Source organism: Malus sylvestris, chromosome 5 (assembly GCF_916048215.2).
Source record: "Malus sylvestris chromosome 5, drMalSylv7.2, whole genome shotgun sequence".
NCBI classification, from domain to species: domain Eukaryota; kingdom Viridiplantae; phylum Streptophyta; class Magnoliopsida; order Rosales; family Rosaceae; genus Malus; species Malus sylvestris.
Genome location: NC_062264.1, coordinates 35,402,552 through 35,420,938, shown reverse-complemented (window position 1 = coordinate 35,420,938; position 18,387 = coordinate 35,402,552). Strand labels below are relative to the sequence as shown.

The following is an 18,387-nucleotide window of genomic DNA, read 5'->3' as shown; positions in this document are numbered from 1 at the left end:
TGTTGCAGAGCTTAGTTTGGGATAAGATTGACTCGGTCTAACATCCCCCCACAAGCTGATAGGTCGAGCAACGACGGGAAGCTTGGAAACTAACAAGTTGAAGCGTGAAGAGGAAAGACCCTTGGTGAACAAATCGGCAATCTGGTCTTGGGAGCAAATAAAATGAACCAAAAGCTATCCACGGACCACCTTTTCGCGTACATAATGGTAGTCCACTTCCAAGTGTTTCGTCCGTGCATGGAAAACTGGATTGGAAGCCAAAGCAATGGACGAAACATTATCACACCATATCTGCGGCCGTGGAAGATAGAGATGGAGATCTCAAAACAAACTTCCTAACCATGACAACTCAGCGGCAGTATAAGCAAGCTGCCTATACTCAGCCTCTGTGCTAGATCTTGAGACAGTCTTCTGTTTCTTTGAACTCCAGGAAATCAAATTCGTGCCCAAATAGATACAGAAGCCACCAGTTGAATGACGTGTGTCCGGATTTCCCGCATAATCAGCATCAGAGAAAGCATTTAATCGAACATCACCAGGTTTGTAGACAAGACCGTGATCATGTGTGGCCTTTAAATACCGCAAAATCCTCTTAACCGCCGTCCAATGTGTAGTTCGAGGCATATGCATGAACTGGCAAACCTGGTTCACAGCATAAGAAAGATCGGGTATGGTGATTGTCAAGTATTGTAACGCTCCAATAACCGTTCGATATTGTTCGGGATTAGAATAAGGTTCAACAACATACTGACTAAGCTTTTGTCCCGCAGGTACATGAGTGGATACTGGTTTGACAGCAGTAAACTTGGTGCGCTCCAGCAGATCCAACGCATACTTGGACTGTGTAAGATGCATATTCTCCCCAGAATAAGTAACCTCGACACCCAAAAAATAACTTAAAGGACCTAAGTCCTTCATAGAAAACAAAGTGCCAAGCTTCTCTATCAACCATTGCATTTGTTTATCATTATTGCCTGTAAGAAGAATGTCATCCACATAGATAAGTAAGATCAAGTAAACGCCTCGTTGATTAAACACGAACAATGAATAATCACATAATGATTCTTCAAACCCAAGTTGAAGCAGATAATCCGAGAATCTTCGAAACAAGGCTCTGGGAGCCTGTTTTAATCCATACAAACTTCTCTGCAATTTACACACATAATTGGGATACTGCTGATCAAGAAAACCTAGCAGTTGTTTCATGTACACATCCTCATCCAAATAGCCATGCAAGAATGCATTCTGTACATCCAACTGTCACACCGTCCACTTTTTCGACACTGCAAGACTCAAAACAAGCCGAATGGTGCTGTGTTTCACGACTGGACTAAATGTTTCATTATAATCCATTTCGAATTGCTGATGGTAACCATTAGCCACAAGTCGAGCCTTGTGACATTCGAGAGAACCATCTGCACGTCTCTTTATTTTAAACACCTATTTGTTTGGCAGCAGGTTCATTCAATGACAATAAGGAACAAGCGTCCACGTTCCACACCTTTGCAAAGCACTGAACTCTTGTGCCATTGCTGCCCTCCATTCTGGATATTTAATAGCCTGACTAAAACAAGACGGCTCAACAAACTTGGAGTCAGCGATTGCATGCAAAGCGTATTTTGGATTTGGCTTTTGAATCCCAGATTTTGACCTTGTTGTTATTGAGTGGGGGAGAGTAGTCTCTCGTATGGAAGATGATGTGGTAGATAAATTTGATGAATGAGAAGGATTCTGAGAACTTTGCACGGATGGAATGTGAACCAAGTCTTGCTCATTGGTGGGACCTAATGTTGAACTAGGTTGAGGTGTCCTATTTAAACAAGGGATGGTAGTGATAGGTGGAGGAGGAGTAAGGTCCAAATTTGAAACAGTTTGCTGGGGAGTAAAAGTTGGCGTGATATGTGGCTGATCACTAGACACCAAGTTTGACTCAGGCTGGTGGTTGAGGCTAGGGTGAGATTCGACAAGATTTGGTGAAGATATGGAAGGTACCAAGATTGATGAGGGTGTTGTGGTTAAAATCAAGTCAGGGGTCAAAGGTGTACCTGTGATAGTGACGTCGTCATTGGGAGATGCAAGTTCCTTGAAAGGAAAGGAATCCTCATCAAATAAAACATGGCGAGACACGTAAATGCGTCTCGTGGATAAGTCCAAGCACTTGTATCCTTCATGATTCAGTGAATATCCAAAGAAAACACATGGTTTGGACTTTGGTTGAAGTTTATGCCGTGTATAAGGAGTCAACAGTGGAAAACATTTTGAACCAAACACTTTAAATGCCTCATATTTTGGATTCTTTTGAAACAATTTTTCATAGGGAGACACGTTAGATAAAACCTTTGTTGGAAGCCTGTTTATAATATAAACAGTTGTGGAACATGCATCGAACCAAAATTTTTAAGGCATATGAGCATGAGAAAGCATTGTAACACTTGTTTCAACTATATGACGATGCTTTTGTTCGGCAATTCCATTTTGTTCAGGATGTTTTGGACACGAAAAACGTTGGGAAATCCCATGTGTAGCAAGAAAAGTTTTGAAATCGCGACTCATGTATTCACCACCTTCATCACATTGAAGAGCTTTAATAGATTTGTTAAACATTTTTTCAACATGTGTTTTAAATGGCACAAAAATTCCAAACACTTCAGATTTATTTTTCATGGGAAAGATCCACAAATATCGTGAGTAGTCATCCACAAACAACAAGTAATAACGAAAACCTTCATTAGAAATAATAGGTGAACTCCAAACATCAGAATGCAAAATTTCTAATGGACAATAAGACACGGACACAAACTTGCTAAAGGGAAGTTTAGTGCTTTTGCCTAATGGACAAGAGTCACAAAACGTTACAGTACTTGTACCAGATAATGGTACTTGGTTATTTGTAATAAAAAATTTAATAATTGACTAAGCAGGATGACCAAGACATAAATGCCATTTCTGAGGTGAGACTCTAACACCGACACACACTGAAATAGGATAGTTGGACAATCCACCACCACCAGGAAATGGATACAATCCATTCTCACATCTCCCGCGGAAAAGTGTCTTCCGGGTTTTGAGGTCCTTAACAAGGAAGAAATAAGGAAATATTAGTATGTAGCAATGGTTATCTAGGGTGAATCTGTGTGCCGAAATGATATTAGTGGATGCGGATGGACAATGTAAAATGTCATGGAGGTTAAATGAGCAAGACTTAGTTGAAATTTGATTCGAACCAGAATGTGCAATGGAAAGTTGAGAACCATTACCTACTCCACCAATGTTGTCATTACCAGTGTATTCTTTTGGATTTGCAAGATTCTGAAGGTCTGGGGTGACATGAGCATTGGCACCCGTGTCAAGAAGCCAATTTCCATTATTAGGCATCACTTGAGAATACGCCATGGCAGCAAGACGATTGGTGGGGATGCGTCCTTCATAAGCTGTATTCATCCGCTGGTAACAGTCCAGAGCCGGATGGCCAGGTTTGCCACAAATTTGGCATTTGATGCGTTCTCCAGAAAGGTTGCACCGGTCACCAGTACTTGCAGATGCACCACCACATTGATTGTTGTTGTTGCGAGGAATACCAACTCGTTGATTGCCATTGTTGATGGCACCACCACGATTGAACGGAGAGCCTCCATGTCCATTGCCACGAGAGCGACCACCATGGCCTCGTGACGCTACAAAAGCATTGATCGGAGCAGTTTCAGTCAACACAGCTTGCTCCGTCATCCGTCTCTCCGTTGTCAGCAGAAGAGCTTCAAGTGTTGGATAAGTGATTGGAGTATCACAAGCTTGTGCTGCATTCACAGTCATCTCGAATGCAGGACCAAGATTATTTAAAATAATTTGAACCAGTTCATCATCACTTACTGGTTGTCCGGCCAGAGCAAGGTTGTCGGCGATCGCATTCATACGATCCAAGTAGTCAGCTACAGAGAGGTCACCTTTCTTCGTCTACAGCAGTTCTGTACGCAGAAACAATATACGATTCTGGGAAGTTGATGCATACTACTGTTCCAATGCTTCCCAGGTTGCACGGCACGTGCGTTTGCTTGCTACTGTCGACAAAACAGAAGCAGTGAGAGAGCTGTTGATCCAACTGAGAATCATCTGATCATGTTGAATCCAAGTCATGTAGGCTGGGTTAACGTCAGTGGTGCCAGCCAGAGTCTTAGGAGGACACACAATGGAGCCATCAACGTAACCCATCAGGTCACGGCTCTTGAGAACATGCAAAATCTGAGCGAGCCAAAGCGGATAATTCGAGCGGTCAAGTTTGATATTAACCACACTAGTCATAGAGGTGATGGAGGAATGAGCAGTGGGTAGGGGGGAAGGATTGATGTGAGTGGTGGAGTTAGTGTTGTTGGTGTTGTTGGTGGCAGCCATGGAAGCGACAATGGGTGGAAAAAAAAATTGGATCGTTTGTCATTAGACTGTAGGGCTCAATACCATGTAAAACTTAGAGCACTAGGGTTTTCAGCTTTTGATTGCACACCCATATAACGATGGGTCGCAGTGTATTTATACAATACTTTCAGATTACAAGTAGGGTTTTGAATACCCTATTTACACGGATAACTTTGAATTCAAAAATACAAAATCACAACAGCTTATCTTTGAATTATTCAAAACTGAAACCGGACCTAGCAATCTTATCCTATGAAGAGTTTGTTGCAGAGCTTAGTTTGGGATAAGATTGACTCGGTCTAACAAATATTACTTGCACAGCCATGCTTTGACGAATGTGGCTTTATCATAAAACCCCAACAACATTAATACATCAATATATTTTAACACCAGCCTCGTGCTCGTTGATCATGGCTATCATCAACTTAGTTTTCCTGATCATTTTTGCATGCCTGTGGAGTTCCCATGATGGAAGAGACACGCTGAAACAAGGTGATACTCTCAATTCCTCAAGTTCCTTGGTCTCTGCATGGGGCAATTTCACTTTGTCTTTTATTGTAAATAACATAGATGGTTCCAACTGTAGCTTTCTAGCTATCATCACGGAGATTCTGCAACTGCAAATGGAGCATGGATTGGCAACCGAGACTCGCCTGTTTTATACCCTTCATCCCCACTACTTACATTGGACTTCAACAATACATTGAAGATTTCCCAAACAGATGAAGATCAAGATCCTATTGTGGTTTGTTCGGCTCCACATACTAGTAATAGTAATACTAGTGTTGTGGCTACCCTTTTGGATTCTGGCAATCTTGTCGTACTACAACAGGTGAATTCTGTGGACGGATCGATGAACCGGGTATTTCTGCGGCAAAGTTTTGATTATCCCATTGATACCTTTCTTCCTGGTATGAAATTAGGTGTGAACCATAGGAACGGCCACATTTGGTCTCTTTCATCATGGTTGGGTATCTTCATCCCAGCTCCTGGGCCTTTCACCCTTGATTGGGACCCCAACCAAGGGCATCTGAAACTGAGGCGAAAAGGGGTTATTTTTTGGACTAGCGGAGTCTTAAAATCAGATGGGAGATTTGAATATATATTATCCGATGATTCCATGATGAAATATAGATTTAGCTTTGTTTCAAATGAAAATGAAGACTACGTTACTTACACTGCTGCAGAAGGTGGCTCTCCACAAGAGTTGGTGTTGTACCCCTTTGGGTCACTGTATGAGTATCGTGTACAACTTGATGTTGCACAAGCAGAAAAATGTGATGGCTATAACACTGAGGGAGGGTGCGTGAAAAAGGACCGCCCGAGTGAATGTATGAAAGAATTTGGTGGTGAATTTGAGCTCAAAAATGGTTCTTTTGAACCAAGCAATATCACTAATACATCACGAGACCCCTACTGGTTTGGTAGTAGTAATACTGATTGTAAGGCTACTTGTTGGTAAAACTGTGACTGCCTTGGATTCGACTTCCCAATATCTGATAATCACACTGGATGCCGATTTTGGATTGTAGACTGTCAGTTCGTTGAAAACATCACCGGCTCGGGTACTACAAATGGTAGTTTTGTTTTGCCAAGAAAATCAAGCACGCCAATAAAACCTTCATCACAAAATTTTATCCGTGACTCTAAACTCTAGCTACGCACATATGTTCATTCTTCTCAACATACATGTCATGTAGAAAAAAATGAAAAACTTCAACTACAAATTTAACGACTCCTTCTGTTTAAGATGCCGGTTGTTCGGTAATCATATTCGTTTGTTTGTAGTTTTTTGTTTTCATTTTTTTTTTTGCTAGTAATTTATTTGTTTAATTCAATTAGCTAGACTTGTTTAACTTACAAATCAACAAGCTGATGTATGTGTATGTATTATTATTAGGTTTTTTTTTTATATTTGAGCTCATACTATGTAACACCCAACCCCATTTATTAAAATATATTTATGTAATTACCCCAAAATGTTATGAATCTATCTATTTGGTCCTATTTTGACTACCAATCCGGATCTAAAACTTTGGATTCCTTTTCTTTCTCAAGCTGCCACATGGCGGCACCCCAATTATCCCCTCACTTCTCTCTGTCCTCCCCCCCCCCCCCCCCCCCGAGCGGGAGACCCCCTCTCTTTCTTCTCTATATCTCTGCACTCTCCCTTCTCTCTCGAAACCCTCACTCCCTCATATCTCTCTCCTTCTCTTCACCGAATTCGCCCAGTGACACCACGCACAGAGACACACTCGTGCTCGAGGAAGACCATCGTCATCATTCCTCATCCTTCTCTCTCTCCCTCTTTCCGGTGCTGCGAACACAGAAAACCAGAAAGGTAAGCCTCAATTCTTCCCTTTTTCATCCTAGAATCTTGTGAGATGTGGTTTAATTGAGTTTATTTCGTGATTTTGGGAGGTTTTAGGATGAAATCAAGGCGGGTGTAGGCACACCCATTTCTGGCGAACCGTGGGCGTCGAGGGACTTTCTGGCCATCTCTGGTCGTTCCAAGGCGAAAGGAAGGTATAAAAACACTCCCCTCGTATTGTACTTCGTTTTGGTACCTAGATCGGAGTCTAGGGTTGTGGTTGGTGGTCGGCCGGAGCTCTAGAAGCTCCGGTGTTCTCTGGTGCGCCAGGCCGTGCAAGCCGGTTCCAAGTCAAGCGGTCCTTAGGCCCGTGTGGTGAGGCTAGCCCAAAACCTTAACCCATTTCCTTTTTAATTTTAGTTTTATTTGTTTTAGGACCCAAAAGGCCTTCGGGCCATTATGTTTAGGGCTTGAGGCCCGTGACCCAACCCAAAACCTTTTTAGGTTTTAATAAATTTCTGTTTTAGGAATTAAGGCCTTAGGGCCAATTAGAAAGTGGGCTTTCAACCCTTTCCCAAACCCTTTAGCCTTAGTTTAAACCCAAAACCCTTAAGGCCCATTCGGCACAACCCAATCCAAGCCCAGTCCAACTTTAACCAGTTGACTCTAACTGTTGACTAGGTCAACAGTCAGCATTGACTTGGTCAACTGTCAGAGTTGACTTTGATTTTGACCAGTCAACGGTCAACGTTGACTTTTTGAGTTGACTTTTCGGGGTTTCGTCCAGGACCTCTCTCAGGCTAATTTCGATGTCCTGAACCCGTTTTTGAAGTCCGTTTTCCCAAATTCAATTGTTGAATAGAGTTTGACTAAAGGTACTCCTTTATGTGAATAGGTACAATTATTAACGGTGATTCCGTTATACCTTTTTGGTACAACTTTACACCATCAGTGTACGGTGAGTGGACCCCTTCAAAAGCATGTTTTAATCATAGAAATACATAAATGAAAAGCATGATTTAACAAGGGGTGTGATATCCACACATCCCATTTTACTTCTCACACACCTTTTTAATTTTCGGTCGTCGGATCGGATGAATTGAAGAAGATCAACAGACAGAAATTATCAAAGGGTGTGTGAGAAGTAAAATGGGGTGTGTGGATAACACACCCTGTTGGAGCGGAAAAATTCGGTTCCTCAAATCCTCCAATCCTCCAACAAGTAATCTTGAACACATCTTGAACACGTTGAGAAGCCTTGGACACTATCTTCGCTTGTCAACAATGAGAGTGAGGGGACCTGCAAGGAAACACTCCGACGCTCAAGTCAGTCGTTGTTCAAAATAATTACAAGACATTGTAAAGCCATCTAATCCCCCATTCCTCAGATTCTAGTTCCTTTATAGGCATAAAATACTTGGGCTCCAAGTCCCACTTTCCTTCTATTTCTCCATGTTCCATCTTCCATGATCAAGCCCCTTTATTCTAGCTCCACTCCCCCAAATTTAGGAAGTGGCTGCTTGCTTTAGCCTTATTTTTTGCACCCACAGATGCCCCCTTTTTTCTCTGCAAATGTATGTCATCTTAGTTTGTAGAGGAAAAATACTCCTTTTGCAAAAAATCATGTGACTTGAAATTTCATTACGAGTTTAGCCTTCGGCTACAATCATAGTTTAGCCTTTAGTTGCTATTACAAAGTCATATATTATCCTTCAGATGCGATCAATTGGTCATAATTTAGCCTTCGGTTACGATCCCATGATCATAATTTAACCTTCGTTCTTGGATTTCAATTTAAATTCGGTCTTAACCCATTTGATCTTGGTTTATCGATCTTAGTTCGGTCTTAACCCATTCGATCTTGGGCTTTCGATCTTAATTCTGTCTTAATCCATTTGATATTGGGTTCTCGATCTTAATTCGGTCTTAACCCATTTGATATTGGGTTCTCGATCTTAACTCGGTCTTAACCCATTCGATCTTGGGTTCTCGATCTTAATTCGTCTTAATCCATTTGATATTAAGTTCCCGATCTTAATTTGGTCTTAACCCATTTGATATTGGGTTCTCGATCTTAGTTCGGTCTTAACCCATTTGATATTGGGTTTTCGATCTTAGTTCGGTCTTAACCCATTTGATATTGGGTTTTCAATCTTAATTCGGTCTTAACCCACTTGGTTTTGGGTTTTCGATCTTAGTTCGGTCTTAACCCATTTGATATTGGGTTTTCAATCTTAATTCGGTCTTAACCCATTCAGTTTTGGGTTTTCGATCTTAGTTCGGTCTTAACCCATTAATTCAATCTTGGGTTTTCGATCTTAATTCGGTCTTAACCCATTCGATCTTGGGTTTCGATCTTGGGTTTCGATCTTAATTCTGGTAGTACACTCATGCCCCCAGAATTGTTCAAATGCATTGGTTTTCGCTCTCTGACAACAACTAAGCAAAATTTCAAGAGTAGCATTGCCTAGTTTGACACACCATATAAAAGTTGATGAACATCCAATCATAGGAAAAAAAAGAAAAATTCTAAACTTTCTTACTTGTTTTCGCTGGAGTAATAGCTAACCCCAATCTTCATTTTACCCTTAATGAAATTAAGTGGTTCTCGTTTCCGATAGAGGTCGAAGTCTGAACATGCTCCTGGCCTGGAAGCCCTTATCGCCACAAAACCTGCCATTATCATGATACGAACATCTTCATCTAATCGGTTCGTTCATGCTCTGATGAGTTCACTTATCTAGACAATGAATAGCATGAATTTCAAATCTTGATCCGCAACCAAGTGATGTTCAAATACTGTATCGCCATCGCACATGGCTTTCCTAGTAGCGTGGAACGCACACCTACATAGGTGTTTACTTCCTTGGTGGGCACAATACAAACACTCGTATCTGCTAAGAGCTCCTGATCACGTTAAAATCTTTATGGGTAAGTCTTTATCCAACATGTACAAAATCAAGAACACACAAGGCTCTGATCGAGATCAAACAATTAAACATATATTCACGGTGACCAAAGTATTTAGATAATGAGTGAAACATGACTCTTTAACTTTCTACTAAATCACAATCTGATTTTGATGTAGATTGGGAAATCAACATGTAGTTTGAATGAATCACTTCCTTGTAATACGTGATGTCTTCCCTTGATTATACAGGGCCTGTAGCAATTCCTTTTAGGTGCCCATATGTGTATTAGCAATATACCATGGTAACAAATGCCCTGTTCAACTAGACAAAAAGAGTCAAATATTTTGGTGATAAATGCATTAAGGCTGAACACTTTATGTATTTGATAGGTGGTGCTTCCACGCCCCCAACCCAATTTAATTGGTGCGCTGTCTAATTTTCCTCTTCCTTTCAGTTTCTCTTTCGGCCATTCTGGCTTCTTTGTTCTCTTTATAAATCAAAACATTTCATGATTAATACAGTTGCAGCAATATTTAGATAGACCTTTATGAAAGTTTTAAGCCATGCATGTCCCCAATTCTCCAGGACCTTCACCAATTTAAAGATTTAAAACTCAATAAATGAATTTTCAACTGAACCTAATATCTCTGCACATATTCCATATGTTACTATTGGATAAACTTCCGATTTAATGATTTTTCAACCGAAATTTTCTTAAAATTTCAAAACGTGAATGATTTATGATTCTAACAAATTAACAACTGCTTATCATACTGCACTACGGCAATAAAATATATGATGATTATACCATTTTGCTATATCATATGTATTACGCTAAAAATGCATTTCATGCAATAATTCGTAGAATAATAAAAACAGAAAGAATAGAAATCTTCCCCTTTTGGGTTTAGCTCATGCTTCCTGCACCAATTAGTGTTCAATGGCCTAGCCTCCTTATTTGCCCATGTACATTTTTGGTATGCAGCAAAACTTCGTTCTCCTTCTTTTCCTTCCAAATAGTGACTGTGAATTGCATTGATCTTAATTTATAATTGAAAAGAGTGAAGGAATTCTTATCTTTTAGGCAATTTCTTTGCCTTTGTTGCCGACGCCATAGAAAAGTTAAGAGTGTGTTAAAGCCCTTCAATATTTTCCAAAACTTTTTCATCTTGCATGCATTCTTTGTCCTCGTGGTGTTAGGAGTTTTTTGGAAATCGTAGATTCATCAGCAGCTGCTAAGTTTCAAATAAGAACCCAATCACCACTCTACAACAATATATAGTTAGACTGCTTCCAGAATCAGTTTTTTTGTGACTTCTTTAGGCAATCCCATAACGTTGTCAACCCTATCAGTATCACTGCTTCTACAAATAGAAAAATCAATGGATGTTGCAGCATCAAACCGCCAGCAACATTGAGCGTAATTTTCTCCTCTATTAGGCAATCGATCACCTCATCTGGTATGACATAAAGACAAACCTCTGCTCTGCGCCAACCACTGTTTCTTTTTCAGGTTTTTAAGGTTGGTTACCAGTACAGATCCTATAACTGCTGCTTGACCACTAGAATATCCTTGATAAAATTCCATGCTTCTTCCTTGCAAGATGGTTTCTTACTTATTATCCCTGCATGCACCACCACCGTGTCTGCAGTAATCAACAGTGTAGCAGGAGCATCCCCATTCAATTGGTCTCTCACTTTTGGAGCCTTGAAATAATAGCATCTGCTTTGGCCTCAGCTAGAACCATGACCAATGCTTTAGGCTTATCCATCCTTATACTTTTTTTTCATCAGTATCTGCAGTCATGACAGTGAAATGGTATCCCATCTCCGCCAGTATTGTCCGGCGCGCCGCCAATGTCGATCCGAGTATTATCTGAAATGACATCTCCTTTGAGTTTCTCATTTGTAGGTATTTGACGATCAGGTCTGATCGCTTCATCGTAAGACAACGTGTGTAAAGCTGGTTGGTCCAACGTTGAACCCTGAATCACTTCTTTTTCGAACGGTACACGATGTGCCCCAAATTCTCGGTTACGGTTAGTCTCACTTCCAACAGCCACATGCATTTCCTCTTTTTCCTTCACTTTCATTCCCAATATAGCCGTTAAAAGCATCATGGTACATAGTTCAGTTCAGCCAAATAAGAACTCGACGCAAATGAAAAGAGTTAGGAAATTGCATAATAAACATTTAAATCTGAATGCACAAAAACCCAACGAAATCATGTATGCATGTAAACATTGTGAATAATCTATTATATATCCTGCGAAAATCATTATGGATTAGATGAGAGGATTCTTATCTTGCTCTTGAGAGAAGCGAGAGTGTGGCCACTAGTTTTTAGTGAACGTTTTACTTAATAATTCGCAACTGAATGTCTTTCCTTTGCTTCATTTTCTACCATTCCTGCTAATTAGATCGTGCCCCCCACTTTGACTGTTTCCATTGAATGCCTTTCGAAGCCTTGGAATCATGCCACACCGTAGCTTAAACAACATCTGTGGAGCAGCCGTTGAATAAGGACACTCGTACCCTCCCGAAGTTGGTTGGTGGCTGCCTCAAGACATACCCCATATGTCCACTAGTAGAGGTATATATGAGAAAAAGTAGGAGTGCTTCTCTGCTTGATGTCTCAGCCCGTGCCCCCAAGGTATATAGCTGGGATGGATAATATTTCGTTAGCTTCTCAATTTGACTTTTCGTTCAATTCCCAGAGACGGCGCCAACTGTTGGAGCGGAAAAATTCGGTTCCTCCAATCCTCCAACAAGTAATGTTGAACACATCTTGAACATGTTGAGAAGCCTTGGACACTATCTTCGCTTGTCAACAATGAGAGCGAGGGGACCTGCAAGGAAACACTCCGACGCTCAAGTCAGTCGTTGTTCAAAATAATTGCAAGACATTGTAAAGCCATCTAATCCCCCCTTCCTTAGATTCTAGTTCCTTTATAGGCATAAAATACTTGGGCTCCAAGTCCCACTTTCCTTCTATTTCTCCATGTTCCATCTTCCATGATCAAGCCCCTTTATTCTAGCTCCACTCCCCCAAATTTAGGAAGTGGCTGCTTGCTTCAGCCTTATTTTTTGCACCCACAGATGCCCCATTTTTTCTCTGCAAATGTATGTCATCTTAGTTTAAAAAAGGTCGTACCCAGTGCACAAGGCTCCTGCTTTACGCAGGGTCTGGGAGAGGTGAATGTCGGCTAGCCTTACCCTCATGTATGTCATCTTAGTTTGTAGAGGAAAAATACTCCTTTTGCAAAAAATCATGTGACTTGAAATTTCATTACAAGTTTAGCCTCATAGTTTAGCCTTTGGTTGCGATCACAAAGTCATATATTATCCTTCAGATGCGATCAATTGGTCATAATTTAGCCTTGGTTACGATCCCATGATCATAATTTAACCTTCGTTCTTGGATTTCGATTTAAATTCGGTCTTAACCCATTTGATCTTGGTTTCTCGATCTTAGTTCGGTCTTAACCCATTCGATCTTGGGCTTTCGATCTTAATTCGGTCTTAATCCATTTGATATTGGGTTCTCGATCTTAATTCGGTCTTAACCTATTTGATATTGGGTTCTCGATCTTAACTCGGTCTTAACCCATTCGATCTTGGGTTCTCGATCTTAATTCGACGTCCTGAACCCGTTTTTGAAGTTCGTTTTCCCAAATTCAATCGTTTGAATAGAGTTTGACTAAAGGTACTCCTTTATGTGAATAGGTGCAATTATTAACGGTGATTCCGTTATACTTTTTTGGTACAGCTTTGCACCATCAGTGTACGGTGAGTGGACCCCTTCAAAAGCATGTTTTAATAATAGAAATGCATACATGAAAAGCATGATTTAACAAGGGGTGTGATATCCACACATCCCATTTTACTTGTCATACACCTTTTTAATTTTCAGCCGTCGGACCGGATGAATTGAAGAAGATCAACGGACAGAAATTATCAAGGGATGTGTGAGAAGTAAAATGGGGTGTTTGGATAGCACACCCCTTTAACAATTATGTTTTATGAAGTACTTTGTGAAATAACATGCTTACTGAGGCTAGATTAAATTACTATTATTTTTTATATAACCCATGTTCTTGTAGAATATCCGATGGATGATGATATGATATTTAGAATATGTTTAGAACACCTCTTTATAGTATAGATGATGGATGACTTTATAATATGAAGTTGTTTTTCAATATAGATATATTCAATGGTTCTGTACTTACCTAGTGGTCCTTTCTGCTACGGGACGTAGGGATAGATTCTGGTCCGTCCCGGGCTACGGTTTGGTGTTGGCATAGGGCCTGGAGGGTGTTTCCTCTGGCTATTTAGCACAGAGACGGGGAGCTGGCATGGGGCCTCAAGTGTATTTTCCTCTGACTGTCTACTCAGAAATGGGGAGCTGGCATGGGGCCTGGAGGTTATCGGATAAATCACTAGTGTTTATTACTTATACAAGTTATGAATTTGAGATACTACACATCATGTTAGGTTTCGGAAAACCTATGTTTTTCACTATATTTGTGTTTTCATAAACTTGGGGGTTAATATGTTGATAATTGTTTTATTATACTTATATCAAATTGGTCCACTCATTTTTGTTTTGCACCCCCTTCAGGACCTACGAACGAGGATTACGATTTAAGTTATGAGACATTTCCCTACCAATGATTCAGTGCTATATTTCCTGTGCTTCGACATCTATTGTAATATAGCACATCTCTATCTTAAATTCTGTTTGTACTCTGTAATAGACGTATGCTCTGAACTTATGTGTATGACCATAATTTTATTAATTAGCAGTTTTAGCTTATTTATGAGCTTTTACTTAATTAAATGGCTTTTGTCATCCTTCGGGTGTCGGCCAGTACGTGACCATCCCGATGTCCCGAGGACATCGAGATCGGGGCGTGTAATACTAGATTCAAGAATATGTATATATGGAGGAACATGGCTAATTAATATTCTGCATGCAGCACGTAAGCTATGGATTGTCATTGCTATTCCCACTGCTCTACTTGTAGCGTTGAGTTGCATCTTGTATCAACTAAAAAGAAGAAAATTTTCACTTTCAGGTAATTAAATTCTGAAGCGTAATAACACGTTCTTGTTTGACAGAGTTTCACATATCTGCAAGAAAAATTGACGATGGCTACTGACATTAGTTGTACAGAATTTGGTTGGTAAAAGTTCTATCAGTTTCTAATGCGGTTGGTAAAAGGCCTATGACTGGCTAAGAGATTGTTAGTCACTGATATGTCATTTACCCCGTTGTTCTGTACAACTATAGAGTCGATGACTATTGTTAAGTTTTCTTGTAGTGCCTTTAACGAGCATTTTCCTAAATTGAAATGTTAACTTAATTTCTACCCTAAACTAAACATGTAGATGATAACGGGAGAAAGATTCAGAATGAATCTGAATCGCTTTACTTCATGAGATCTAACAGACGTGGTGATCATGGTGGTGGGTTTCGAAATTATGGAAAGATGGGGAATTCTGAATTAAGTGTATTTTGCTACGCATCTGTCTTGGCTGCCACTTGCAACTTCTCTGAAGAAAACAAGCTCGGGCAAGGGGGCTTTGCGCCTGTTTATAAGGTAACACTTTAACTAGTACAAAGTGTATTTTCGGTTTATATCAACTGATAAATATATTGTTTCAGGGAAAATTGGTGACGGGAAGAGAGATGGCAGTAAAGAGGCTTTCAAAATGTTCAGGACAAGGAACATTGGAGTTTAAAAATGAATTAATGCTCATATCTGAACTCCAACATACGAACCTTGTTCAGCTCTTGGGATTTTGCATTCATGGTGAAGAGAGGATGCTGATATATGAGTACATGCCAAACAAAAGTTTGGACAACTTTTTATTTGGTAACTGGGAACTAATTAGAACTACATTAATTTAGCATTTGATTTCCTTTGCTTGAACTGTTTATTTATTGATATATTCTTAGTTAGCGTACTCTATATTAATGGACAGATTCTACCAGAGCTCTACTAGATTGGAAGAAGCGTTTCAGTATAATTGAAGGAATTGCTCAAGGATTGCTTTACTTGCACGAATACTCGAGATTGAGAGTAATTCATAGAGATTTGAAAACTAGTAACATACTGCTCGATGAAAATATTAACCCCAAAATATCAGATTTTGGTATAGCCAGGATATTCACCGATAATGAATTGGAAGCAAATACTGGTAGGATTGTTGGGACGCGGTAAGGATGCAATGCTTGCATTCATTTTATCACATGTTTGCTTTTGGATACATGTAATGCAATTTTATAGATGTGTACAATATATATACACCTTTCCTTCTTCACTTGGTGCAGTGATTACATGTCTCCAGAATAGGCCACGAAGGGAATATTTTCTATAAAATCTGATGTCTTCAGTTTTGGGGTGTTAATGCTCGAAATCACAGGTGGCAGGAAAAACAACAGCTTCTATAGTGATGAGCGTGTGCTAAATTTAGTAGAATATGTACGTAACCCAAACCCCTGCATTTTTTTGAGTTGTCTGTGTTGATAAGAACTTCAGTGCGGACTTTGCTGACATATGGCTGGTTGAGTAGCATGTATCCAGTACCAGCTTTCAAAGCCATTAACCATGGGTGTGCATGCTGGAGCATTTAACCACAAGGTTAGGAAAAAAGCCGGTCCGCCGCCATCATCTGATGTTCATAACTAAAGGGATCGGAGTCGTCGAACGCCGTCGCGCCATACCCTCCCCCTCCTACTCCCCCAAGCCCACCCTCCAATTCCCCTTCAACCCCCAAAAGCCTTCCCTCACCCACCGCGACACCCGCATATGCCCCCTCGCCGCCGTCGAAGCCCCAGAAAATATCGAAAACCTCCGCCTCAAGAGGACGGTCATCTCCGACGAAAGCCTCGAGCTTCTTTTCAGGTAATTGCCCAATTTCAAGTCTCTGCCAAATTCTTGTGATGGACCTAATTTTATGAATCGAATTCGAAAATTTTGGATTTTGAATTTGATTATGATTTAGGATTTTGGAGATTTGACGAAGGGAAGGGGTAGGCCTGCGATTCGACGGGAAGGGATGGGCCTACGAACAGACGGGGACGGAGGAGTCGTTGCATCAATGAGGATGGGTCTCTCGACAAGAGAGATAGCGCCGATGGATCTAATCTGGAAGAAGAGGTGGTCGGCGGGAGTTCGTGCTTGCGTTCGAGACGGCAATGTGGAGAGGGAAGGGATGATGGGTTTTGGCCGTGCGGTAGAGGTGGGTCGAATTGGGAGGTGGGTTCTGGTCGGCGATTGAAATGGAACCCGGCCGGGATCTGTACTGGTCCGCCGAAATGACACGGTTGAAGACGGAGGAGTTGGAGGGTGAGCTGCAGTTGATGAGCTAGTTGTCTGAGGGAGTGAAGGAGGCTGTGAAGTGGAGGAGAGAGAGGAGGGTCAGAGAGAGAGAGTGTAGATTAATAGCGTTGACGGTTGGGAGAGGGAATTGAGGGTGGGTGTGAGGAGAGGGTGTGCAGAAGAGCAATTCGACCGGATTGGGCAAAATGCCCAGCACTCAGTCCAAAAAACAGCCCAGCACCCCGTCCATTATCTCCAGCCCGCCCGCACAACAGCCTGGGGCACAGCCCATGCTGGTCTCTACGCCAGCTCAAAACTGACTGACCAAGAAGCTGGGCAAGTGGCCACGTGCCAACTCTTTGACTCTTGGATTTGAATATTTTTCAAATCCAATGGTCCAGATTAATTAATTATATTAAAAATTATTAAAAATTATAAAAAATACAGAAAAATTATTAAAAAATACATAAAATTAAAAAAAATACATAAAATTTTTAAAAATGTTATTTTTTTCTATAAATAATAAAGTTTGTGGTTGAAGAATAAAGTGTATTTGATGAGTTTATGTAATTTCATTTTAGTGTGTTTTTTTATACAGTTTATTTGATGAGTTTATTTAATTTTATTTTAGTGTGTTTTTTTTAAAGTTTATTTGATGAGTATGTAATTTTATTTTAGTGTGTATTTTTTTTAAGTGTATTTGAAATTTTATCCGAAATAAACTTAAAAAAAAAACACCAAATAAATGCGTCTGGGTGCCAGCGCATTTTTTTTAGGGATGGAGATGCTTTGGCCTATTACTGTTCACTCCAGTCTATTACTGTTTACTTGAGTGAATAAATGCGTTGTGTACTAGCGCAAAATCCTTAGAGGTGGACTTACTTAAAGAGAGAAGGGAAGGAGGGGGTTGGAGGTTGTGGTAGGGGACAGCCCATAAACTTTTTTTTTTTTTAAACTTTAAATTTATTTATTTTTAAATATTTTTGTAGGGCTCTATGACATGTGGTTCTTAGTCACTGTCTATGTAACTGTCACGTCTCTAGTTAACGGCTGATTTAATAACAAGTTTAACATATATATGAAAGTGTTCTTAAATTAAGATTTTATGTATCATTCTAGGATAAAAAAAACTTTATATATTAAATGTTGAAAATATTTTTTTTTTAATTAACTGAAATTAACTCAAATTAAAATAATGAAGAGGGTCGCACCACTGAGCACCCATTCCCATCACCAATTTGCATTCTCACTCCCACACCAGACGCCACCCTCACGTCCATAACCCCGGCGATGTCCTCTTCATCTCTGGCCATCGAATCCGCCGGCGATTGATTATTACAGAAACTTTTTTCTCCCTCTAGAGCCCGGAAATTTCACTGATCCAAATAAACCGAAACCACCTTCATTCCCAACTCAAAGAAAACCC

At 40.3% G+C, this 18,387-nt stretch overlaps 2 protein-coding genes and 2 pseudogenes across 2 annotated transcripts; 2 read left to right on the top strand and 2 right to left on the bottom strand.

Moving 5' to 3' along the window:
• Positions 1 to 321: 321 nt before the first annotated feature.
• On the bottom strand, positions 322 to 1,353 carry LOC126622828 (uncharacterized mitochondrial protein AtMg00810-like). Its single transcript, XM_050291533.1, has 2 exons — positions 1,267 to 1,353; positions 322 to 1,146 (listed from the first exon to the last, which is right to left on the bottom strand). The coding sequence occupies exons 1-2, from the start codon at positions 1,351 to 1,353 to the stop codon at positions 322 to 324; spliced, it is 912 nt and encodes a 303-aa protein (XP_050147490.1).
• A 3,431-nt stretch (positions 1,354 to 4,784) lies between these two features.
• On the top strand, positions 4,785 to 16,007 carry LOC126624533 (G-type lectin S-receptor-like serine/threonine-protein kinase CES101; annotated as a pseudogene).
• Positions 10,553 to 11,518, bottom strand: LOC126624546 (uncharacterized; annotated as a pseudogene).
• A 34-nt stretch (positions 16,008 to 16,041) lies between the features above and the next one.
• On the top strand, positions 16,042 to 17,037 carry LOC126624549 (uncharacterized). The gene is made up of 3 exons (XM_050293623.1): positions 16,042 to 16,121; positions 16,213 to 16,544; positions 16,645 to 17,037. Exons 2-3 carry the CDS (start codon positions 16,449 to 16,451, stop codon positions 16,918 to 16,920), a joined length of 372 nt encoding a protein of 123 aa, XP_050149580.1. The 5' UTR covers positions 16,042 to 16,121; positions 16,213 to 16,448; the 3' UTR covers positions 16,921 to 17,037.
• The last annotated feature ends 1,350 nt before the right edge of the window (positions 17,038 to 18,387 follow it).